Here is a 25,793-nt window from a genome sequence, read left to right as displayed (position 1 = left end):
GATATATATGAGATTACCAGAGGGTATTGAGCTCAAAGATAAAGATAAGAAAGGGTCTCGAGACCAATACTGCATAAGGCTGAAAAAATCACTTTATGGACTGAAACAAAGTGGACGCATGTGGTACAATAGATTAAGCGAGTACCTAGTCAGAGAAGGTTATAAGAATGATCCCATCAGTCCATGTATCTTCATAAAGAAATTTGCAAACAAAGGGTTTGTGATAATAGCAGTATATGTGGATGATTTAAACATCCTTGGAACCTTTGGGGAAATCGCCCAAACAGTCAAATATCTAAAGAAAGAATTCGAGATGAAAGACCTAGGCAAGACAAAATTCTGTTTGGGATTGCAACTTGAGTACGTGAATAATGAAATCTTTGTGCATCAAAAGGCATATACTGAAAAAGTACTCAAGAGATTCAATATGGACCAGGCCCACCCATTGAGCAGCCCAATGGTGGTGAGAAGCCTCGGATTGGATAGTGATCCATTCGGTCCAAAGAAGGATGAGGACGAAGTTCTCGATCCTGAAGTGCCATACCTTAGTGCCATAGGAGCGTTAATGTACTTGGCTAGCCACACTAGACCAGACATATGTTTTGCCGTGAACCTCCTTTGTCTAAATTTAGTTCATGATCAACCCAAAGGCACTAGAAAGGTTTGAAGGAAGGTTTGGTTAAATTTTAAATTCTATTCTTCCTATGTTTGTTTATTTGGGTTTTATTCTATACTGATCTAACCAAAGAAGGTCTAGTTTGCTTTGGTTTAGTTTGTTTTGCTAATGCAGGTAAAATCAGATTATGGCATGGTCAATAAATAGGAACTACGTGTGGCTTGATCCCTTCCAAGGGTACGTAGGCAGCCTTCTTCAAGGCGCAGCTACTACAACATCAAAGACCATCATATGAGGAGACAACACAGCCTGTATCGCTCAGCTCAAGGACGGCTACATCAAGGGAGATCGGACGAAGCACATTCTAACCAAGTTCTTCTTCACGCATGACTTGCAAAGGGATGGAGAAGTTCGAGTGGTACAAGTTCGATCCAGCGACAACTCAGTCGATCTCTTCACCAAGGCGTTACCAACATCGACATTGAGGAAGCTCACGCATCAAATTGGAATGCGGAGACTTAAGGACTTGCAGGGATGACCAAAACAGGGGGAGTAATACGTGCTGTACTCTTTTTCCTTAACCATAGTTTTGTCCCAATGGGTTTTCCTGGTAAGGTTTTAATGAGGCAGCATCCCCGAGCGTATTACTGAGATCCTTTGGCATCTACACGGTTATGTCATCCAAGGGGGAGTGTTGTAGACCGCATGGTCGGATGGACTCCATAACCGTGGGCCTAATCCATATTCTAGAAGGCCCATGTCCATGTTCTAGAGGATTCTCCTTATGACGTCTATGTTATACTTAGTGGGCTTTTGGGCTTTAGGGTTTACTAGCCCAATGGAGATTTGTCTCCCTTGTCATGTATAAATATGTATTGAAACCTCATTCATTAATCAATAAGAACAACAAGTTCTATAACATCCATGACTAATAACCACCTCAATTTCACATAACCCATCGTTATTTTTCCTTTTTTTTTTTTTTTTTTTTGTTATTCAAAATTGCTTAATTTTAAACAATTGAGAAACGAATATATAATGTTGATAAATATTTTATCTGAATCTTAAATTTAAATTTCAACACTATACATACTTTTTGAACGGGTCTTTACTCTTTAGAATTCAATTCTTATTTCATCGGAAGAACAGAGAAATCATTAAATTGTTTAGGGGTTATTTTTTAGAATTTGAAGGTCCTTTGTTTTTTTTTTTTTTTTCTATTTTGTTTGTTTTTTTCTTATCAAGATGTCACTAGTAAATATGTATAGATTAGTGGGATAATTATTAAGTTTTATAAACTTTTTCCAATGCTTTATATGTCCAAACCATATACTAAGTTATACTTAAGGAAAAAAAAAGTTATACTTAAGGATTATATGACTAGATGAACATAAATTGGTCAGAAATTTGCTAAAACTGTTCTCTTGCTTATAGCAATAGTAATTTAAATACGGTCTGGCAAATTTTTGTTGAATAATAATTTTTGTGCTACAAAAATTACAACCCTTTAGCTTATGTTACTTATTTTTGTAAAATTTGTGGAAGACAAGGAACATAACTGAACTATAATTCTTGTTTTTTTATTACTAGGTGAGTACCCGCGCTACGCGCGGGATTTTGTTATAAATTTTGTTTTAACATTTTTTAAAATTTTTTTAAAAATTTATATGTATATAGTATTAAATTCCTGTATTTTTATTAAAATTATGTATTTGTTTTCAAATTTATTTTGTATATCGTTGCATGTTTGAGACTAATATATACATTTTTTAAAAAAAATTCTCATTTAGCTTTTAAGATATATTTTAATATTTTTTTATTATTATTTTAGTGTAATATCTATACAATTTGTAATTTTATATGGAGTTTATCAACTCTAATTGGAATGTTTTGTTTTTTTAGCTAGAACAATTTATTTAATGTAAAAAGAAAAGCAAATATCCTCAAAACTTTAAACTTGAATGTTAAACAAAATGATTGGCTTGAAAAGACCATGTCCACAGTTGTATTGAAGTATTTTATAAGAGAATTGCTTTCTAAACTCCACTTTCTCTTGGTCTCCATTTTTTGTCCCTCCACTTTAACTAATTGTAGAAGTTGTTGTCGGCTTCTTGTTGGGATTTGATTCCTCAAATGTGCTCCAGCCCTATAATGAATATTTTGTGTTATATATGTTTATGTAAATTTTTTTTTTTTTAAATTATATTTACCTTGTCAAAGTCTTTATAACTTATGTTTAACACCATGAAATTCTGATTCTTGGGGGTATAGTTGAGAGGGGATACTCTTATTTGGAAACGGAAATGTTTGCCAGCAAGATCACTTAAACATGTTGGTAAGATATTGTTGTTACCTTTGTTGCCCTACAAAAAATGTTTATTTTTAGGTTTAATTGTTACTAAAAATGAGTAAAATTTGCAATATTATATGATAATTACTTTCCTAAGATTTTATTTACCTTCTCTTCCATAATTGTGGTTGCCGTTTTGTTTGTAAGTTTTCTCATTTCTTTGTCTATAATCACAAATGTCGCACCATGTTCTCCATCATTAACATCAAGCTCCACTCGATACCTATGAAATAGTTGTATATAATAGTATTTAAATATAAAAAATTCCAAATTGTTATATCTTTAATTCGTTGTGTTTGCAATTTATTAAAAATAGCTATAAGAAAATAATAGCGTACCTAAGAATTCCTTCCTCATTAGGCGTTACACAACTTTTGCATCTTTGTAGTGATGTCCTTTTCTCTAAATTCCGTCCACAATCTTTGCAAGATCTGTATGTCCATCCGTTTCTTTGTAGCACCCCAACAACATAAGCGTTGCAAAAAAATTCAGCATCCTGAGTCTTTTAAAAGTGTTGTAGATTTATCAAGTTTAGTTAGTTGTACTTCTATTTATATGTGATGATAAATTAAAATACTCTTTTGTATTAAATACCTGTTCGTTAGCTTTGGATATATAGTCGTAAAGTTCATCAATGGATACTTCTTCTTTTTTCATGTCTCCCACCATGGTTTATGGATTTATTTTTTGGTTTGGGAAAATAGTCGTACCATCAAGAATTGTTGGATTAACAGCTGTTACCAAAACAACAGATGTTAAAGAGATTGGACCAGATAGGATGGCTCGAAGGCGAGAAGCAGTTTTAGCCCAAAGAGACAAGGAGACAATTACATTTCTGTATGAAGATCAAAGTGATTAATTTGTTTTTGGGAAAGAGATAATAGAAAGGTTGGAAATAATTTTGTTTGAATATAAGATTTGAAACTTACGGTTGGAGCCATAAATTAACAACAATTTGGTTTGTTGAAGTTGGGTCACAAAGGTTTGAACCTTGGATTGAAATTATTTTTCCTACAACATCTGTATTGAGTTGGAAATATGTTAAAACCAAAGAACAGGCAATATGAAAGCAATATTTAAAAGCATGTTGTTTTAAATATTTGTTAGGTTAAAAAGCTTAAACTTTTGTTTAGTAGACAAAAATTATTAAATTGGAAATCATGAAAAGTTAAAATTTACCAGGCAAAGCAAGATTTGTGTTGGCAAAACCAACCAAATGAGCATGATTGTGAACTCTGAATTTTTCTTTTGCTATCTTCAGCCATGATTCTTTTTCGACAATGAGTGTGGTTTCATTGTTGAATTTGATAACAAAAGGATGGTCTGTGATTTTGTTGTGTTTAGTGCATGGCCTAACTTCGAACCCTTGAATTTGTAAGATTATTCCTTCTTTGAAAATACCATTGTATTTTTCAGCTAGTGATGCAGGGATGAAGCAATGAGTTGCAGAATTCTGTTAAAAAAGATACGTAGTTAGATTTGGAAGTTTATGGAGAAGAGAATAATGAAAAATATATAATTGTTTTTTCCTACTAAATGGACAAGGATACCTTCTCATCAAGCAGGAGGAGTGAATGGCCGAGAAATACATGACGGTCGGTGACGGTATGTATTTCGGTGTGAACTTCCCACATTCTAACAATACGAGCAACAACATGTTAAGCATGAATTCCAAGTTGTAAATCATCAAATGCAACATAGGTAGCTAGATTTTGATTAGGAGCATTCATGAGAGACATTTTGCTTGTAAGTGATATGGAGTAGGTTTTGTTATTAGGCTATATTTTTACGTCAGAATTTAAAGAGTGGATAATAATGTATATATATAGTGTTTTTATTTTGTGTCAGTTAAAATACCCACTATTATCTATTAAATGAGTATTAAATTGAAAGGAAATCAGAATGTCAAGCATTAAAATTTTGGCATGGAATATGAGAGATCATAACGTTTCAATTGTAATGTACTGAATGTGAAAGTTTTTAATGTAGGTAGGAAGTGGAATCTCAGCATTAAGGAGTGAAGTGGTTTTTTTTCAATTTTGTTCCTGGTTTTAATCTTAGAGGGTGTTGACTATATCTATAAGAAACATGGGGAAACCAATAGGTCCTATACTAATTTAGGAACTAAACGAAGCCCAACCTAGTAGCAGAGTAGAACTAATTAAATGTAATACTAATGGGTATAAGAGCCTATTATGACAATATTAGAAATAAAGATTAAGGTCCACTAACCATGAGTTTAGGAAGCTGCACTGAAGTATTACGATAGGCCTCAGAAAATGTCTGGAAGACAAAAAAATAAGAGTCTACGCATTCCTTTTGAGCAGTTGCAAAAGGCTGCACTCAAAATAAAGAAGGTTACTCTAATGAATGGTAAGTGAATATGGAAAAATGATTATTCAACAGCTGCTCGCCGTTAATATGTGCCACGTTAATATCACCCCCAAAAGTGATAGGCTGGCCACCGTATTCTTCAATCAATAGTCCCATAAAAAAGAATTGTCAGAGATTACATGGAGTTTGGTGACATTGTAGAAGAAAATACTATTGGCTGCAGATGACATTTGTTAGTTAAAAGATGGATCAAGAGCAAAATCACAAAGGCATTTGAGAAGCCCATGGCGGGAAGAAACAGTTTGAAGGGCCATAATATTCAATTGTTTACATTTCTTGTCCTATAAACCAAAACTGTTTAAAGGAAGTATTATTGTTAAACTCGTAAGGAAATACATTTGTTTTCGTACGAATAACACCATCCTTCCATTCCTAACACCTATGTATTATTTGGTCAAATCGATATCCCGAAGCAGGAAAACAAGTTAAGAGCTGAAAACCAAAGCTGATTATAAACATTCTAATAACTTGGTGCATGATTCATGTAAATTGCACTCTAATACAGGGAAATGAATCACCTGTTTAAAAACTTTTTCATCATCCTTTGCTGACCTAGCATAATTCACCAGGACCTGCAGCAGAAACAGAGTGTTTACTTCCAGATCTGAAAACTAAGACTAATGTGTAGCAACTACGGAGATTAACCTATGGATGTGTCTCCATCATTATAATGACAGAAGAAACTGAATGCAATCCTGAGCTAAAATCTTCATAACTCAAATTACTAATCTCACGAGTAATTTCATTCTTCTATTTAATTTTTAAAAAATTCACCAAAGCCTTCCCAATGTTCAGGAAATACTCGACCAAACCATTTCATTTTTTTTCCGATGAAATTGGTCATGCAAAAAGCAGAGTTATCAAATTTACACTCCATGAACACATTACTCACATCATGATAGCATTTTTTTGCGATACCCAGGATTAATTCTTCTGGAGTCTAAATTGACACTGGATAGGAAATAGAATCAGTACCTGAGTGATGAAGTATTTTCCAGTGACAGTATGAAGGAGATCGAAGTCTATAACGCTAAGCTACTGAAGCTTTTGAAACATTGCGAGAACATTTCGTTCCGGAAATCGCAAGCTTGGCTACACCTGGTGAGCAAATTCGAATTGACGCTGCAATTCCAGCAATACATCATCCATCTTCCTCGCATTCTAACCGGAATTTGAACCTCAAATCATATTTGATATCTTCGATACAAAGAAGCTCTGGATTTTTTGGCGTCGGTACTCAGATTCTTTCTCAAGAAGTTTGATGATGTTCAGATACCGTATTATCTTTCCTCAATTGAATTTACTGGTCTACCGTAAGCCGGACCGCCCGGTTTTATCTCGGTACACTTTAATAGTTTTGAAATTGAGGGTTTCGAAACTTAAACCAAATAAACCCTAGATCTTTAGAAAATCAGAACGTTTCTTCTTTTCTCTTTTCTGCTTTAGTTCTTCTTCGCCGTAGCTAATCTTCGCCTAGGATTGTTTTCTAATCTGATTAGGAATCATATCTTCTTCTAGCTTCCTAGAAATAAGTTTTTGGGTGTAGAATATGAGCGACGATATCGGGTTTTTTTTCCAGTGATACGAATTGTTGGTTATAGAATATGAGAATTTGAAATTGTGACCAAAAAGATGCTTACTTAAGCAAACCCTTATTTATACAATTTACAGAAATATTCTATAGTCTTGCGAAAAATTAATAAATATTCTAGAAAATCAGTTTTTACTCCTTTTTAAATCTATAAAGCCTGTTAAGTGTCAACACTATCTACATTTTTATTTTATTTTGAAGATTTTTAAAATTTATGCAGTATATTAAAAAAAAACATTTGTACAGTGATGGTTAAAGAAAATATTAGAAAAGGGCGTTAAAAACACAAAAACTACGTCGTTTTTTCATTGTTGGGTTTTGTCTCAAAAGCAAAAGCTGCTTTTGGTTCCCGTAGATCTAATGTTACGTTCGAGTCTCTCCTCATCTATTTTTATTCCCCTTCAGTTTTCTCAGGCGGTACGGTCAAATCACATCGGAAAATTCAACCGGAGATCAAATGGCATTGCCGTCGATCTCATCAATCGGCGCGACGGTCTCAATCCTAATCTATTTCTCTCTTCCTTATTCAATCACAGCTGGTGAAAACAACCTCCACCAATCTCCCGCCGCTAGATCTCGACGTCCCATGGTGTTCCCATTGTTTCTCTCTCAACCAAATTCTTCTTCGAGATCCATCTCAATCCCACATCGAAAACTCCACAAATCCGACTCAAAATCACTGCCTCACTCTCGCATGAGACTCTACGACGATCTTCTTATTAACGGGTAAATAAAAACACCTTTTTCCGATTTGGGTCGTGTAAAGATGTCTCTTTTATACTATTATCAAAATTTGTAGGTATTACACTACGAGGCTTTGGATTGGTACACCACCACAAATGTTTGCTCTTATAGTTGATTCTGGAAGTACTGTTACTTATGTTCCTTGTTCTGATTGTGAACAATGTGGCAAACACCAGGTAATGCTCAGTTCTCCAAAAGATCAAATCTTGTGTCTTGTCTCGTGTAAAGTTCAAATTTTTAAAATTTCGTATGGTTTATTTGATGAGGACCCAAAATTTCAGCCAGAATTGTCTAGCACTTATCAACCTGTGAAGTGTAACATGGACTGTAATTGTGATGATGATAAAGAACAATGTGTTTATGAGAGAGAGTATGCGGAACATAGTAGTAGTAAAGGTGTGCTTGGAGAAGATCTTATTTCATTTGGCAATGAAAGCCACCTGACACCTCAACGAGCTGTTTTCGGTTGCAAAACTGTTGAAACCGGTGATCTTTATAGTCAACGTGCTGATGGAATTATTGGATTAGGTCAAGGGGACCTTAGTCTTGTGGGTCAGTTGGTGGATAAAGGTTTGATAAGCAACTCTTTTGGTTTGTGTTATGGAGGGTTGGATGTTGGTGGAGGTTCGATGATTGTTGGCGGTTTTGATTATCCATCTGATATGATATTCACGGACTCAGACCCTGATCGTAGGTATGTTTCCAAGGGAATGTTTTGTCTGATTGGTGAATGGGATCTTGTATAATCCTAACAAATACGTTTAATACCTTTCACACATTTGCAGCATTTGAGGAAGCTGTAAGACCCTTATAACTCTCTGAGAATTGTTAATGTTTGGTTAAGTTCCCGGTTTCTATGTGCCTTTTCTTACATTAGGCTCTTATCTTATTCTTTTGAAGGTAATGAGAGAAGTTTCCCCATTGAAGCAGATTGATGGTCCTAATCCAAATTTTAAAGATACTTGCTTCCTTGTCGCTGCAAGGTATTTGTTGTCTCTTGCAAACTTGTGATTTATATCATAACTTTCAATCAAGGGAAGTATCTGACTTTTAGATTTGTTTATGCTGAAGTAATGATGTCTCGGAACTTTCAAAGATATTCCCGGCAGTCGAGATGATATTTAAGAGTGGGCAATCATGGCTGTTGTCCCCTGGAAATTACATGTTTCGAGTATAGAATATGAGAATTTGAAATAGTGACAAAAGATGCTTACTTAAGCAAACCCTTTGGTGTGAAGAAGGATTGTAGCAATGGCGGTTTATAGAGAAGATGAAAGAGGACGAAATCAGGTAAAGGTTACGTATTTAGCTGCTTGTTAAGATTTGATTGGAGTTATGAGAATGTTTATGGATGAAATTGATATTTAGAAAGCAAAAGAGTATTATTAATGTTTGAAATAAGGCTTTCTGAGTTTGATTGTTATTTGATTTGATTTAACAGATCAGAGCTTTTGGTGAAGCGTAAGATTGAGAAAGATATGGAGGAAGTGGTCCGTGTTGACAGTATGTTAAAGAGGAATACATTTGTCGAGTTAGTGCCATCTTGAAAGCCAAAGTTGAAGAAGAGTGAGAGGAGAGGACAATCGGTAAAGAAGAGAAAGCACCTAAACAAGTTCAAAAAGTGAGTAATTTGATGATATGATTTTCTACACGTGTAAAATGTTTTGCCCTTTTTTTTTTCCCGGGGATCTAATTTTATATGATTTATATCTTCTTTGCAGAATGTTGGTGACGACTCTGTAATAGTGGACTTATGGGCTGATTATAGTAAAGGTTTGCTTACTCATTTATTCTACTTTTTAGTTTCTTCTTAATTTTTTTTTTTCCAATGGCATGAAGTAACGTTTACTTTGACCAAAAAATAACTTGCAGGAGAAGATGAGAGCAATCCTAGAAAGGTAATGTGTGGACTTAAAAGATTAAAAATATATGGACTTACATCTGTAAACTTGTTCTTTGTGAATCTATCAATCTCTTGCTATGTTCACCATACACTTTACGACGCCTACACTTTTAGCCTTGTTTTGATTAGCCAAATCGTTTGCCATTCTATTTTCATTTTTACGCTTAGCTCTAGATAAGATAAGATAAGATGAGAACTTTGGCTATTTGGAAATACATATGGGCTATATGTCTTGGGCTATTTTGTATAGCCCATTTGGTATTCATAATTAGATGATGATGTGTAAAAAATTAAAGCTGACTCATATTAACGAAATGTTTTGATTGGATGTCTAGAAAGCTGATGTGTCAGCTCCACAATAGGTAAAAATGCTGACGTGTCACTCTCCTGGAGAGAGTTAGCCTCCTTTTAAGTATTTGATTGAAGGAAACCGTTAAACCAGATATTCACACACAAACCGGTTCAACCGGAGATTGGCTTACAAGTACATGATCATGGACTGGGATTTTGGTGTACTTATAAGATACTCCATGACTAGTAACCACCTCAAATTTACCAAACCCATCACCATTCAAAATCTGCCTTCTCATTTCAACACTACCACAATAATCTACCACGTACTTAGTTGCGTCTTTGAAGTAGTTGTAAAATGCAACACTTACTGCTCCCCCTGCAATTACCCACCCAAAAAAAGAAAACGAACTTCAATTTTGGTTGAAAAACTAAAAAAGCCATAACTAATTTGCTTACAATGAGTGACGAAGAGCAAGTTCTCAGAAGGATACTTCTCCGCAAGAATCTTCACTGTCTTATAATATCGATCCTCGAAGGCTTGTGCAGATTCTCCCCATTCTGGCACCTAAACAGAACCAACAAGGAATCGAGAAATGAAGTTAAGATATAGTCACACAAAACAAAATATAAAAAAAATAAAACACGATTTTTTCTTCATATAGAGCACCTCTTTATAAATCATATCCACATTAGAATCCACTGTTCCTTCAGGAAACATTGCTTCAAGATCTGAAATCTTGAAATCAAATTTCCCATCTTTGGGAGCAACTTCACTCTTAATAAAGATTGGGTTCGGTATCTCGGACAATCCAAATTCAATAGCCACCTGAAGCAGACCAGACAAGGCATTAGCATAAAACATCTCAAATGCTTCAATCAAAATGATCAACATGGTTATAAGAACATATATAATAGAATTTTGCTTAGTCCAAAATATGTGTATTTTTTTATAACGTATGTACGCTTCTGAATTTAAATCTAGATTATGACACGTAAGGACCAACACTAGCATAAACCACTAACCACAAACCACTAGACCAAAATATATAGAGCGATATTCTGACGACTGACCTTGATCTTAGTATTGTCGATGGAAAGGACGTCTCTAGAAGACACAGCATTAGGATCAAAATCGACGGCTGAGAGAGCGGCAACGACTTCGGAAGCAGTCTGGATGCAGCGGAGGAAAGGGGAGACGAATACACGGTGAATCGGAAACCCAACCTGAGACCGGAGTCTCTGACCATTTCTAAAGGCCCGGTTCTTACCGTCCTGAGCAAGCGGTGGATCCCACGGTCTCGCAGCTGTTGAAGTCCAGAGTGGCTCGAAATTGTCGAGTCGATCACCATGACGCATCACGATGACATTTTGGTAGCCTTGGATGTTTGATTTAGCCGACTCCATTGCCTTTCTCTGTGTGGTCTTTGCCAGTAGAAATGGGAGGTATTTATACATATATGCAAGGAGATTTGGTACGGTGTTCTGTTCTTTTGACTACAAACTTTTTACGGAAGTTAAAGTGGCATTTTTTTCCACAGTAGGAAATTGCGAGGAAGCTTATCACACAAGAAAGTTACAAATTAAAACTCCTTTAAAACACGACTCATTGATATTTTACTACGAAGTTTACATCTATATAATCCAACATGATAAGAAACCACTAGGCATTATCCGATGTAATAAATACAAAAACGTCAATTGAACTGCTATCTAACAGCTAATGGGATAATATTTACCAAAGTTTTAACTAATGATTTTGTTGTTTAAAGATATTTAGGTAATATTGTTCATATTTTGGATTAAATTATTTTGATAAATGGAAATTCATTGGATCAAATTATCGTTGTTTTCTCTTTACTAAATCACTTAACAATATATAGACGACTCTCTTCTTCTTTTTTCTTTTAGGTCAACTAGGACAAATCTCTTTCAACAATATGTAATTAATGCATAATAGAAGGATCAATATGTAAAATCTACTAATGTAATTAATGTGACATTCTAATAAGTAGTCCAAATACGAAATGTATAGACTATAGAGGTCCAAATTTGTTATTAATCAGTAAATTTTTGGTTTTACAGCATGAAGAGTTGGATAAACCAAGGGACAAAGCGAGTGGAGGTGATGAATTGATGATGAATAGAGTGACAAAACCAATCTTGTGGTCCTTCTATGAAGTATAAATAAATATTGCTCGATTATAAAATCGTTAAAAGTCCAGATTTTATTCTTTAATTTAACTTTGAACTTGGAAGAGGGGTTAATTAAGTGATATATTTCTGGCTTTCTGTTACATGTTTGTTATGAAGTTAGTAATGAAATAAATAAATTATGTTGATAATTCTGATTTTATTTTCCACCTTTACAATAAGGAAAATTTGCACCAATAACATACAAAAAATCTATAATTAAGTAAATAACCAACAAAAAAAAGCCAATGATATTGTGTGTAATTTTTGTATTTTGGACCCTTTTGCCCTTGTGTCTCTCTTCTTTTGTTTTTACGTAATATCTATCCCATTTTCTTTGTAACTGTAAAATATTAGTTTTGATTACTGTTTCTTTGGGGAGAATCAAATTTTGAATCTCTTTCCAGAATTTCAACTTTACGAGAAAAGTTCCAACAACAGTCACCACCACCACTACTACTACCTCCACCACCATCGTCGTTGTCCTAACCACCACCGACGTCACCATCACCACCACTATATCACCACCACCATGCCATCACACCACCGCTACCACAACTATGCCATCACCACCATACCGTTACCATCATCATATCATCACCAAGTTATTACCGTCACCACCACCACTACCTACATTTTATTACAAATGTTTCGTTCTATACTATTTCATTGGATTCTATACTATCTCATTTATGTGTAGAAAGATAAACACTATTTATTATTTAAAAAAATCAAATCCGATTTAAGAAATTCAAGTTGTGTTTGATGCAGAAACATAAATATATTTGTTTTAAGTAGATTTGAATTTTCGAATCATTTATTTGTAAAAAATATGTTGCAAAAAAATATTAAGGGGTAAACATTATCATATTTAAAAATATAGAGGAAAACAAAATAAAGATAATTCTTTATTTTTCTCATTTGCCACGTACCCTCAATAACTCGATTTTAGTCATTTCACAATTCATTCATGTTAGTTACTTAATTTTTCAAATTAATATGCTATATTCTTAATTTATTTATCAGAAATGGTTATAGAGCAAATTCACCCTTACAATAATAAGTCAGGCTATCCCACTAATCTTATTAGAAAAAGTGAATGAATAAACAGAAAAAAAATAAAGGCCGTATCAACACCTCACATTAGTGGTAACAAATAAGACGACTGGATCAGAAAACTAGTTTTATTCACATTTTATAGTGCCGCCAGTTAGGACCGAATCTGAAGTTGGAAGTTGAAATCAGCTCTTGAAACCGCCGGCGAGACAGTATTCACTAGTCCAGCAATGAAGCCAACACTTGAAGAAACGAATCATTCAGCAGTTCTGCATCATCACAGTACAGATAGATAGAGAGAGAGAGAGTAAGAAGGTGAAAGTGAAGGTTTATACAAAGTGAGTCCATTTATCTAAGTCTAGACCTCGAAATCATAGCAACTTCAGACTTCAGACCGCCATACTCTACTAACCCTCACTCTCCACCAAATCAGGATTTTAAAATACAAGGTTTACACTCAATTCACCAATATTGAAGATAGGAAGTTTAACCTTAACTATCTGAAATCTAAGACACCAATGTAAGCACATCACATATCGTCCAAGCAAGCAAATCTAAAACTCTTCTTCAGGGAAATCAATTTCACATTTGCACACATGAACTTACAGTATTGTTGCATGCAAAAAAACAATAAGGATCACCAAGGAGAAAGTCTGACTCAAAATGACAAACAACGTTGAATCACTACCTTTTCTACCTCAATCAGTGGAAGAAGCTTCTTCGAAGCCCCTATCTGATTTCAGTCCAAGCCAATTCAACAAGATTAACTTCACATCATTCTCATTCAATCCTACAAGATTCACAAAATATTACATTATTTCCTAAACAACAGTAAACAGGAAGAAGTATTCCAATCGGATTCATCAAAAATGTTATACCTTTCATGCATGTTCTGAGACCTTGTAAGCGTCTGAAGAAACGTTACCCATCCACAAACCAGGGAAAAGAACCTGAAAAAACGATCATACAATTCTTGTTAGGTCAGGTTTGAGGAAAAAGGAAGGATTCTGATTCATGAGAAGAAATGTGAAAATCTTACATCGAGCTGCTTCTGCACGTTCTTAGCTCTCTTCTTTGGTCTTCTGCTAGGTTTTGATCCAGTCAACGCGTAGATATCTTCATCTATCTCCAACTTTGAGAGCGAAATCATTAACCTCGGTTTCTTCTCCTTTCTTTCCGTCGTCGCCATCTTAGCATCTACACCGTTCCTGGATCGAATTGACTCTGTTCTAACCGTTCCCAGAGATTTGTTGTTCTCCGGTAAAGCACCGTTACAGCTCTTCAGTATCCCACCGCTGTGTCCAATTGAACGCTTCTTCGTCGGCGGTGGTCTCCTCGGCCTCAGATTCCAAGTCTTCGGACCAAACTCGTCTGCTTCCTGACCACCACCATCGGAGATCCGTTCACCTTCAGCATCGATCGCCTGACCAGCTGAATCATCAGTCACTTGGACAGCGGCGGCGACGACGGAGTTGGCGATATCAGCTGTTTCTTCGTTGTTCTTCGTGCGGATCCGTATGAAGATCTTCGATCTACCGTCCGGCGTCGTTGACTTCGTCGTGGATCGATCTGCGGCGGAATCGCTAACACCAGCCGCGTTGTTTCCCTTCTTCTTCTCCGGTCTCAATTCAAACGAAGAACCTGAAGCTTCGTTCACCTCCTCAATCACCAGATTCCCTTTCCCATGATTAGCTTCACGAAGTGGAGATCTACTCGATGCTTTGCGGAGCCGATGTGTATTGGCGTGATTCATAGCCCATCTGAGATCAGACAAAGGGAAGTTATGAAGCGGATGGGATTTCACCGGAGAAGAAGAAGCTGCTGCAATATGTTTCTGCCGTCTAGAAGTTTCACTCCCGTTCACCACCGACGGCGGCTGAGGCGGCGGCGGTGCATCAGAACCATGGGTCGGTGGAGGAAACGCCATGGATTGACGGAACATCTATAATTCAAACGATCGAAGAAAGTGAGAAAACCCTAATGGAAATCAATAGAGAATTCAAAAACACAGAGCCAATGCAGAGAGAGAGAGAGATGAAGAGCGGCAGTTATGTTATTGCTGATGGAAACCCCAAACCAAAGTGTTAACAAAAAAAGATAGAAACATAGTAAATGACTATATTACCCTTCCTATATCGTCGGATTTACAGCCGCTGCCACACTGAGCACAAGGGCTCCAAACGTAAGACGCACGTGACTTGCACGCAACCATTTGCTTGTTTAACAAGACTTTAAAACTGAAATGTGTAGTCAAACTATCCGGATGTACTGTATATAACAAAGCAGCTCGATTATTTTCACTGGCACGTGTGCGATTTGGTCCCACGTTTTGCGATCAAGTCAATTCCACGTTGACAGGGGAGCCCAATTACCAACCAATTGCAATAAGTTAGTTGCCTGTTAAAAAAAGAAGTAAAAAATACAAAAGGTGCGTGTAATAATTCTCTCACTTTCATAATCTACGAAGAGCCCAAAAACGGAATCCACCGAGTGGTACAGATTAGTTATTACCACATCTAATCGGTAACCACAAATTATCCAAGTGCCTATCATTTCTACACCCCACAAACAAACAAACGCTTCATCTGCAATCTCCACACGCAGTTGTTACCATTTGGAGATTCTGTAACGTTTTTGAGTTGAGGCAATAAGGTTCTTTGTGTTTTGTTCAGGTCCAGAAATCTGAGAAACCTGAAGGGCACATTGCTCAGCAAGATCCAAAGAGTCTTTTTATTCAGTTTAGGATTACAGTGGCTCTGGTTTTTCTGTTGGCGAAGCGTTCAAACCAATGTTTAGGTATTGCTGGATGAATCCCATATAGACGAGCTATGAACGCCTTTTCGCTCGTAGCTACAATGCTTGCGATTGAATAGCTTTTCTCGCTCAACCCTTTCTCCACAAGCCACTTATGGAATCTAAACCTTGGACTGATTCTGTTCTCCAGGTCAAAACAAAGATAAGCTGGGAAAACATCTAGGTAGTCCAAAGAATCTCCCATCTCGCCACAGAGGAACCTTAGCTTATCTTGTATGCTATGTGGTTTCTGGTTCAAGATCTTTGGTGCTGATCTTATCAACAAGCATATCTTTGAGAAAATGATGCCACTGTCTAGTAAGATTTGGAATCGGTCTTGTAGTTCTACGGCCGTACCATGGACATGTTGTAGTACCTTCATAGTCATGCCGTTTTCGCCAAACCCTATTTCATGAAGGAAATCCAGTTTTTGAATATTGTGTGTTTTGGTTCTTGAGTTTTGAAGCTCCTCCAAGCCTTCTTGATACTCTCTGTCTAAGTCTTCATAAGGATCCATAACCGAATAGCTAGCGAGTAAATGATGGCTCCCATTCTTCAATATATCAACGATCCTCTCATGTAAATCTATTGCTCTAAGCACATAAGGCAGATTCTTCAATTTGTTTCTACCCAAAACATACGGGTACTTCTGAGCAACAGCATCCACTTCATCCTGTCTCAATCCAAAATGCTTAAGCATTCCTGTAACAGAGATCACTGGTTTCTCTAGATCAAAATTCATAATAGCGGGATTTCGAAGAATCAAAAGAGCAACATCTTCTTTCCTAACACCAAACCGACAAAAATATTCCGCCTTTTTCACCAGAGCTTCTTCAGAATATTCCAGAAAAAGTGATTTATTTCTACCCATCAACTCCCACATCTCTTCATTCTCACAACCCAAATCGTAAAAGACCCTAATTTTCCTACTAACGGCGAGCCAAGAATCCACATTTTCTTCACAAAGATGCTGTGAATCAAATTCATCAAAAAGTCTCTTCAGCTTAACAAACAAACAAAGTATCTCCGAACCCAATTCACCACCTCCACACAGAGCATGAGGAAACGCTAAACAAGTACCAATCACCGCAACTGTACTGAATCCTAAATCTTTAAACTTAAGCAGCCTGGAATCAATCTCTCCAGGACTCTGCACAAAAACCAACCTTTCCTCTTTATACAACTTACCAAGCTTGTTCCAAGGAAACCCAAATCCAGATAACGCACAAGCTGCATCCAACACAGTCCGATCCTCAGAGAAGAAGAATTTCTTCTCAGGCAAAAACTCACAAACCTCGCTGTAATCAATGCCAATGCTCTCGAAGAAAAACTCGAATTCGTTAATTGGGTGGTAACTGAGATGCTTCCGAAGCGATTTGGAGAAGGTAGGAACAGAGAAATCAAGCTTCAGGATGAGATTTCGAATCGAAACGGAGGCGTTTGAGGCAATCTGTTCGGCGTGAGTGTAGGAGAGAGACCTGGTGGTGTGGAGATAGTCTGTAATGGCTTGCTGGGCTTTTCCGATGGCTAGAGACTTGTACTTGGACGGTACTCTTCTATGTTTCGCCGCCACCGTACTGAAATTATGAAAGATCGATGCGAATTTCAATCGAACCAGGAACATGGTCGAATTTGGGGGATTAGGGTTTTTCTCCGCCGGCGTGTCTTTCTCTTCCCGTGCCGTCTATACCGTTAAGACAAATGACTTAAGAGGACCTCGGAACTTATAACAAATTACTCTTTTGCCATTTATAGCGAATCGGGTAAGATAAGAAATTGAACCGGACCAGGTTAAGCCGAGATTCAACCGATTGCTTGCATAAATGTTGCCAATTTGTATGCGGAAACCTGGTTATGGTTTAGTACCAAAACTCAATGCAATCATCATCCACATTCTTTTGCTTCTGCTTATTGATGGAGTGTTTAATCTCAGGGTTTAAGATACTTTGAAACCGGTGTTGAACATTGATGGGAAAATCAACTTGGTTAGTCTTAACTCTTAACTAAATGCAGCATAGCTTATACATATTATGAAGGCCGTATTATTCATCAAACATCTTCTGCAATTTGAGTCTTAATTATGTCTATCACAAACTTCTTTCATAACTTGTGTAGCAGAAGCCCTATCTATATATTATAAAAAAAAAAGAGTAGACTAAAGAAAAATGTAGTCAAGTATTGAAATTTTGCTAAAAAATACTTTCACTAATAGCATGCATAGATTTATTATCTAGCTTAAACCTCTATGGGAATGAAAGGGACAAACCCACAAATAATCTGGACATAAAACAGAGGTTTTATTTAGAGAAGAAAGATGAAACAAACAAACGACAAATGCATGTTTTTATACACAAATGACATTCCGCTAGCTACACATGTCATCAGAATCAGCATCAGTCTTGGAACGTTTGGCATCATGTGAGCTTTCCTCCTCACTATCAGTATCAGTTACATATGGGCCAAGAGGCTCTCCTCCATCAAATAGGGTTTCCCAGAGCCATACATCGCTTGCAATAGCAAGTGCCTTGTCGTAGTCGTCATGCTCATCATGCTGTGCCAAAAGAATATTGTACACTTTCTCTTTCATAGCTTCAAGAGCCCTGACCAACACAACGGGTCTTCTGGGATGCTTTTTGAAACTACTATCAATTATCAAATGTTTTGGTGACGTGTCAATCTCTGCTTATTTTGAAGATAAAACATTCCCGGATCAAGTACTGGATAAATACCGGGATGCCGGAATTACCCTCCATCCCCATGGTAAATATATATTCCTTTTACCATCTTAATTAACACATTTTTCTCTTCTAACTTACATGATCTTCCTTGATATTGTTTCAGGGGGTAAAAGTACGAGATTGGATAATATGATTGTCGACATTCTTTTATGGTCACTGGACAATCCTTCCGACTATTTTCACCCAATAAATTTGGTGGTAATCTCAAGAAACATATCGATAGAAACGTTGTTGAACAGTGTTCTCCAATCTTGTACGTGGGCAGAGTATAATGTTGTCGTAGTACTGCCTGATGACTTTGCATCACAAGGAATGCCACCACCTCCTGATGTAAACTCATCGTGGCTTTGGAAAAGCCTATTAGATGGAGGAGAGCCTATCGATCAAAGCCTTCTAGATCCCTTAGTAGATCCACTAGAGGGTGTCGACTTAAGCGGAGGTCCTACTTTTTATTGTGAGGTTTGTGACGGACCTAGGCCAACCGGGCTTCGCAGCTGATTGTGGGTTTGACATTAATAAATCTGTTTTTTCTGTCAAAAGGCTTTAGGTTTGTGTATGAACAAGGGACATATCTTTTTCTTAAACTCTGTTTTGGGTTCAAATAATTGGCATTTTTATCAAATGAGGTTTCTAAGTTCTGCTCGTCCTAATTCATTCGTGAATGCTTAATTCACAAGTGTTCTTAATATCATATCTTATTTTAAGACAGTGATGTGTTCAATTTTATTTCTTACCGTGGATTGAAAAAAAAATGTTTTTGAGTGCTTTTTAGTAGAACTTTATTATAGTGGGCTGATAGAGGCCCAAATAAAAGTCCTCGACATTAGTCAGGCACTTATCTTAAATCGAACAAGATTTGATTTGATGAAATCTTAGTGGCCACGACACGAGTGTAACCAGCTTTTTATCCTTTGTTTACCAATCTGGTTTACTCCAAAACCCAAAGGAGGAACTTTCTTCTATTAAAGGGTAGAGACGAGGTCACGTGCGAGTCACGCGGAGTACAGCTGTAAATATGTAAACATAAACACACACACAAAGGCAAAAGGCAAAGCCATCATATTGAATGATTGAGGCTTTGATAAGCTCATGAGTGGATGGATGATGGCCCAAGGGTATAAACATAATTCCACAAATAGCTAAGGAAAAGCAAAATCGCATCGCATCAAATGATTGGGAAAGAAATTGGGTGTCCGGTGAGGGAGGGACAACGAGCCACGCGCGAGAGGCCCACGTGTCCTTTTCCTTTTTCTTGTTTCTGTGACACGTGGACGTTATGTCATGTGACTATCCACGTGATTACTCTGACATTTATACTACTACTACAAGATTTGTTTTTAAAGCTTTTGATTTAAAATATTTTCCCCCTTAGACCCATGCTCTTTTACACACCTTCCTCACGTGGCTTTCACTCGCTCCTGTCCCTTTGCAATTTATCTAGTTTTTACCATAGAACCTTACATAGATTAGTCATTTATTTACATTCTACAATAATACTTTTGATAATCTCTTAGCACAAAATGAATATTGCCTCAAACATTTCCACGATTTTAAGGTGTGTGTTATCTATGTAGTAAAACTAATCATTACAAGAACAACTGTATAATAAAGTTTGAGACAAAAGCAGCCACACATTTTATTTTAAAAGCTTATAAGATCTTCTTTTTTTCGTAAAAAGAATCTGAAAAGCTAAGATTTTCCATCGATCCAGAATCAATAAGCGGAAGACTATCCCTAAAAGATGACAATCTTTAAGTCATGGGTAAGTTTCATGATGGTGTTTCAAAAAAAAAAAAAAAAAATGATGGTGTTTCAACATTTTATTCACTTCATGGAATCACAATGTAAATTACATATATAACTAAATTATCCGTATGGTTCATTTTATACTAAGATCGACAATGTACAGTTAAAATAATTACAATTGTCGGTATTCAATATGAAATGAACCATACTGTGATCTATGAAAAAACCATCCCAAAAATGAATTATGTTTGTGAATTGTGATCGTTTTGTTCACATAAGAGATGGTGATGCCGTGATGGTGGTGTAAGTTTAAATCTATTACGAAAACGAAAGCAGAAAGTATAAATGAAAGAGCTTTAGCACATGGTTGGGCACGCACGTGGGACCATAGATTAACATCATGTCATAATATTTGATATATATTAGGTTAATGCTCTACTATTTATGGACGTAAGTATTAAAATGATAAGCTAATTATTCTAAAACGATGCATTTTATATTAATCAAACGACCTCATTATTGGGTAAACATGATAGGTTTGTTGGTCGGTTGACATTGGATCCCCATATCCTATTTGATTCTTACCAAAGTCATGATGATATGACTTAACTTTCTTTGACACCTATCTCTCTAAAGTTTTTTGTTTCCTCTCTAAAAGGATCTTCTTATCAATTTTAAAAACTGAAGTCGATCTCAATTTAAAATATTTTGAAATGTCAAAAGAAGTGGATTATATGGTATGGCTGAAAAGAACTCTATATACAGAAGTAGCATGTTATATTTGAAAGAGATTAAGGCGTTGATTTGACTACAACTCACTTATAACAAGCATATATTAAGGATGTAAATTATATTTTTAATGCATGGTTTGGTGTTTAGAAAGTCAACACTTATTTAGTTAATTTGAAAAAACATGCAGCTGGCAAATAACATTCACAAATGATGAAAGAATATAATATTGTTTATGGTCTTATACAACATAACTAGATTTTAACCCGCGATACACCGTGTGATAATTTAATTTTAAAGTTAGTATAAAAATATTTTATAAATTGTATCTTCTTATAACATATTTATTTATATTATAGTTTATAATTGTTATTAAGTAACGGTATACCACGAGTCCACGAGACAATTATTAATAAATAGAGGATTTAACCCGTATTAAAGCGGTATATATATTGATTCAAATTCGTCCGCTATATAAATCCTTTCCGAAATATAACCTGTTACGTAATTTCTTAACCCGTCCCGTGATTTATTTTTATTTTAAAATTTAATGATTATTTATATAAAAGTTTACAAATCATATCATCCTCTAAGACCACGGAACATTATACCACGGGATAATTTTTGGTTTTATACAATCTTTTCTAAATGAAACTGATTTAATATGTCTAATATTGGTGGTATTAAAAAAGGATTTAATCCGTATTGAAGCGGCAGATTAATGATATTTTAATATTTTTATTATTGTTGATTCAAAAACCCGTCCCGCCAAATCCGTCCGGCAAAAAAACTCATTTATTTTATTAATGTTCTTATTTATGATATGATTTTAAATCATTGTCTAAATATTTTAATCGATGTAGAACGTTGAACACACATTTTCGTCAATTGGATAATATATGTCCGTTTTTAAAATTTCGAATCACAGTATATGCAGAAAAAAAAATTGATTTTCTTTTTTACTTTATGTATTATATGACAGTTAAAAACAAATCAAACAAAGATGATAGGAGAATCATAATTATAAATCTTAATCAAATCTTTTAAATATCTAAATTATTAAATATAGAATATCCGGTGTATGAGTTGAGTTAAATATAACCCGACCCAATAATTTTTTTGTAAAGGAATTTTAAAAACGGATCGGGTATCCGATATACTTGAAAACATTTTTATCCACCCATCACCAAAATGTTGCAAAAATACTAGTATAGATGATTAGCACAAATGACAAAACTATCATCATATATTATCAATTGAAATCCACATTTTTCACATACACACATGATTAAATCCATTACTTCATTGAAAAATCGACTAGTACAGATCTTGATATCCTTTGGATATATAGACTAGCTATCCCTTTGTACCACATTAAAACTTTAAAGTTTAAACAACACTACAATTTTACTATAATAAGGCGTGGTGGTGTACACGGTGACGATAGAGCGCGTGAGAAATGTGTTCAAATGATTGTTGAGAAGTGGGATGTCTGGTCGTGGAGGAACAATATTACACCGCACGAGTGTGGTCACTGGGAACCACGTGTTGCCACGTCGACAAAATCTCACATGCTCATGCACGTGAACGTAGTGTGATGACCTCTATTTCTTCTTTCCCTTCCCATGGCCTCCCAACTCCACCTCTTTTTGTTCTTAGATCTTTGCCTGTCATGCTCACTCGCTTTTTATCCCAGATTCCTTTACTCGATTCATTTGTTTATTAAATACCACACAAAATTACATAAAAAAAAAGTCTTCCATGTAGATCCACAATTACATCTATTCTGTAACATAGAAGAACCATTTTCATTAGATAGGTCATAATGTCATTGTACAAATCTACGAAATCCATCGATCTATTAATAGGCGGTGCGCTATTACGTATGTGATGTCTGAAAATATCTGTGAAGACCCATGCTTGTTTAATTTATAGTATAAAACATGATCTCTCAACTAGTATGTGCGTATTAATAAAAAAATGAATCCAGCTTCTTTGACAAAAAAAAGAAATGAATCCAGCTTTTTATATATGTCGAGGACAACACGACTCTTTCTCACGTGAAAATAAAATGTACGAATACGAACGGAATACTAGATATACTAATTTTTATTTTTTTTTGTCAAAGTAGATATACTAATTAAGAAACACTTCTACCCAAAAAAGCAGTGAAAAAAGGAGCAAAAGATTCTTGACAAAAAGAAAAAAACGAACAAAATTACAACTCCTAAGATTTTCGAGTATCCATGTTTCTTAAAAGTATTCACATTTCAATTCATATTTAAAAGTATGTCTGTAATTCCGCAATTAAAATTAAAAAGGGTATAGATGCACTGCCCTGAGTGATCGTCCTATTAAAGGAAATTTAAGCTTGATATAATAATTTCAAAGGTAACCTGGATATGCTATTTTGAAATTTATGTATCATTTTTTACTTAACATATAGTACAATGGTAAAATGAAATAAAAAAATGTTTGAGGAAACAAAAGAAAAGGAAACATCTAATGCTTCTTTGGTTGACATAATCTCTATTCTTTTTTTCCAAGATTACTCTAATTTAGGTAATGCTCTCTATAATACCTTTTTTCAATTTTTAAACATTCATAGAAAAAAAAAAAAAAGGAAAAATACTAAAGAATTTTTTTTTGTTTTCAGCTGGCAGCCGGCCTTTTTATTAGTTTATGATGAGATGAATCTCTCTTATTTCTTTTTCTTCGTTTTCAAAATGATAATTATATAAAGCAGGAGACACTAGTGAAAGGTCCTTTTCTCATCTCTTCTATAAAACCAAGAGAGCTAATTACGTAATGTGGAAGTCACATGCTTAAATAACAAAGATTTCTCGAGATCTGGACCGTTCAATTTCAGATCAGACGGTTCTCGAGATCAAAACTAACTCTACTAAAACTTTTATATTTCATTAAAAAATACAAATTAAATAAAACTTTTTTTTTTGCGTTGCATAAGCGTGTTAATCATGTAAAAAAAAATTACTACTCCTTCCGTTTCGTTTTAGTTGTCGTTTAAGATTTTTTCACATAAATTAAAAAATTCATTAAATGTTCTATTTTACCCTTTATTAATATATTTTATAAAAAATTTCATTGGCCAAAACATTAAAACAGTAGGGATAAAACTGAAATTTTCACCAAACATTTGCATTGAAAACCTAAAACGATAACTATTATAAAACAAAATTTAAATCCTAAAACGACAACTAAACTGAAACGAAAAAAGTATAGTTTTGTCTTTCTTTTCGCGAATGCTTTTCTGTGTTTTTAAAGAATGAAAGTAACTGTGTTATTTAATGGAGGACATAAATGAGTAAGAAGGGTTATGTTAGATTGTTTCCTGTGTAAATGTAAAAACAAACATGTAATTAACACACGAGTAGTACTAACTAAGATACGTTTAAAATTAAATAAATAAAGCTGACCTGTCTTGTCTATGTAACTGCTGAAAGTCTTGAAGAGACTGAAGGAAGTAATGATGGCAATATCAATAACATATAGAGCCATCATTAATTAAATAGTAATTTAATTTAGCCATAAAAATCTGCCAATACCACTTGTCGTGCGTTTTTATTTATGTTTGACTGACAGATGAAATTAATGACAAGTTTAATTATCTTTTGGTAAAACATTGGGAAAAAGGAACAATAAATGAAGGAGGGAGGAGGCATGGAATGGGAATGCATGTTGGATTCGCAGACAACTCAAAATCCATGCAGTGTTTAGGGCTTTTAGGTTCTCTGTAACCTATCTATACGACACCGTATCTCTGCCCCCCTCCCCTCCTCCTGATTCCATACCCATTTTGAGCCCACCGCCTTATTCTACCCCTCCCCTCACTCGCCCACTCGCGCGTATACCTTCAAGCTTACCTATACTATTCATCATTCTCATAATCACATTTTCACTTAAAAACATTTAAGAATAATATACTATTTTGATTGATAAAGTATGTTTTGTAAATTAAAGACTACTAAGCATTTGCAACAACAACAAAAAAAGACTACTAAGCAAAACATAGTTTAGCTGATTTTGTTTTTCCTTTAAAGAAAATTGTTGTCATTATAGAATGCCAAGGATGAAACATATTCACTATATAAAAAAATAAAAAAAAATAATAATAATAAAAAAAAAAAAAACATATTCACTATAAGGCTAACTGATAAACTATTCCTACATATTATTTACGAGTGATGGTGAATTTGTGAGTGAGATTTTGTTTAAGGGTGTAACTCCCATATTAAAATGGGGAAGTAGAGTACTATTATATGGTTTTATACACAAATTATGCTTTAGAAGTACTACTAATTTAAAGCAAAGCTGTAAAAAAGATTATTTGTGAGATACGTAGGGCCCGAATGGTCAGAGAGAGAAGTAAAGATATGATGATAACAATAAGGCATGATATGATGATGATGTTCATAATGATAAATGATGATGATTTATTAATTATTATGATATGATATCATTATTTTATCACCCTCACGAGCGCGTGGATTCTACCGTCTGGTCGCAGCTTTTTTTAATCCTCTCATCAGTCAACAGTCAACGAGCGAGAAAGCCGCTTTCGTAATGAAAGCCACATTACAAAAAAGCCAATTAAGCTTCTTGTGGGTTTTTGAAAAAGAGCTTTTTTT

General features: G+C 35.1%; 4 protein-coding genes across 8 annotated transcripts; 1 reads left to right on the top strand and 3 right to left on the bottom strand.

Moving 5' to 3' along the window:
- The first annotated feature begins 6,395 nt into the window (after positions 1 to 6,395).
- LOC9312623 (aspartyl protease family protein 1) lies at positions 6,396 to 9,747 on the top strand. 4 transcript variants are annotated; one of them, XM_021024473.1, is made up of 7 exons: positions 6,396 to 7,677; positions 7,751 to 8,494; positions 8,596 to 8,678; positions 8,767 to 8,985; positions 9,137 to 9,316; positions 9,417 to 9,468; positions 9,568 to 9,747. In XM_021024473.1, exons 1-2 carry the CDS (start codon positions 7,409 to 7,411, stop codon positions 8,439 to 8,441), a joined length of 960 nt encoding a protein of 319 aa, XP_020880132.1. In that variant the 5' UTR covers positions 6,396 to 7,408; the 3' UTR covers positions 8,442 to 8,494; positions 8,596 to 8,678; positions 8,767 to 8,985; positions 9,137 to 9,316; positions 9,417 to 9,468; positions 9,568 to 9,747. The 4 variants fall into 4 exon arrangements, 3 of the variants coding, with proteins under 3 accessions (XP_020880132.1, XP_020880133.1, XP_020880131.1); XM_021024474.1 differs by having other exon boundaries at positions 6,397 to 7,677; positions 7,751 to 8,389; XR_002331759.1 differs by having other exon boundaries at positions 6,397 to 7,871; positions 7,977 to 8,678.
- Positions 9,748 to 10,017: 270 nt separating this feature from the next.
- LOC9312622 lies at positions 10,018 to 11,376 on the bottom strand. The gene is made up of 4 exons (XM_002876508.2): positions 10,964 to 11,376; positions 10,560 to 10,718; positions 10,349 to 10,457; positions 10,018 to 10,268 (listed from the first exon to the last, which is right to left on the bottom strand). The coding sequence occupies exons 1-4, from the start codon at positions 11,345 to 11,347 to the stop codon at positions 10,045 to 10,047; spliced, it is 876 nt and encodes a 291-aa protein (XP_002876554.2). The 5' UTR covers positions 11,348 to 11,376; the 3' UTR covers positions 10,018 to 10,044.
- An 833-nt stretch (positions 11,377 to 12,209) lies between these two features.
- Positions 12,210 to 15,451, bottom strand: LOC9312621. Of its 2 annotated transcripts, XM_021024471.1 has the most exons (6): positions 15,264 to 15,451; positions 14,178 to 15,080; positions 14,017 to 14,088; positions 13,827 to 13,928; positions 13,132 to 13,407; positions 12,210 to 12,253 (listed from the first exon to the last, which is right to left on the bottom strand). In XM_021024471.1, the coding sequence occupies exons 1-3, from the start codon at positions 15,348 to 15,350 to the stop codon at positions 14,020 to 14,022; spliced, it is 1,059 nt and encodes a 352-aa protein (XP_020880130.1). In that variant the 5' UTR covers positions 15,351 to 15,451; the 3' UTR covers positions 12,210 to 12,253; positions 13,132 to 13,407; positions 13,827 to 13,928; positions 14,017 to 14,019. The 2 variants fall into 2 exon arrangements, with proteins under 2 accessions (XP_020880130.1, XP_020880129.1); XM_021024470.1 differs by lacking the exon at positions 12,210 to 12,253 and having other exon boundaries at positions 13,083 to 13,407.
- Positions 15,452 to 15,571: 120 nt separating this feature from the next.
- LOC9312620 (transcription termination factor MTEF18, mitochondrial) lies at positions 15,572 to 17,981 on the bottom strand. The gene has a single exon (XM_002876506.2). It carries the CDS (start codon positions 17,553 to 17,555, stop codon positions 15,873 to 15,875), a length of 1,683 nt encoding a protein of 560 aa, XP_002876552.1. The 5' UTR covers positions 17,556 to 17,981; the 3' UTR covers positions 15,572 to 15,872.
- Between the last annotated feature and the right edge of the window lie 7,812 nt (positions 17,982 to 25,793).

Source organism: Arabidopsis lyrata (assembly GCF_000004255.2).
Source record: "Arabidopsis lyrata subsp. lyrata unplaced genomic scaffold ARALYscaffold_5, whole genome shotgun sequence".
Lineage (NCBI taxonomy): Eukaryota > Viridiplantae > Streptophyta > Magnoliopsida > Brassicales > Brassicaceae > Arabidopsis > Arabidopsis lyrata.
This window is presented reverse-complemented; position numbering and strand designations above follow the sequence as displayed.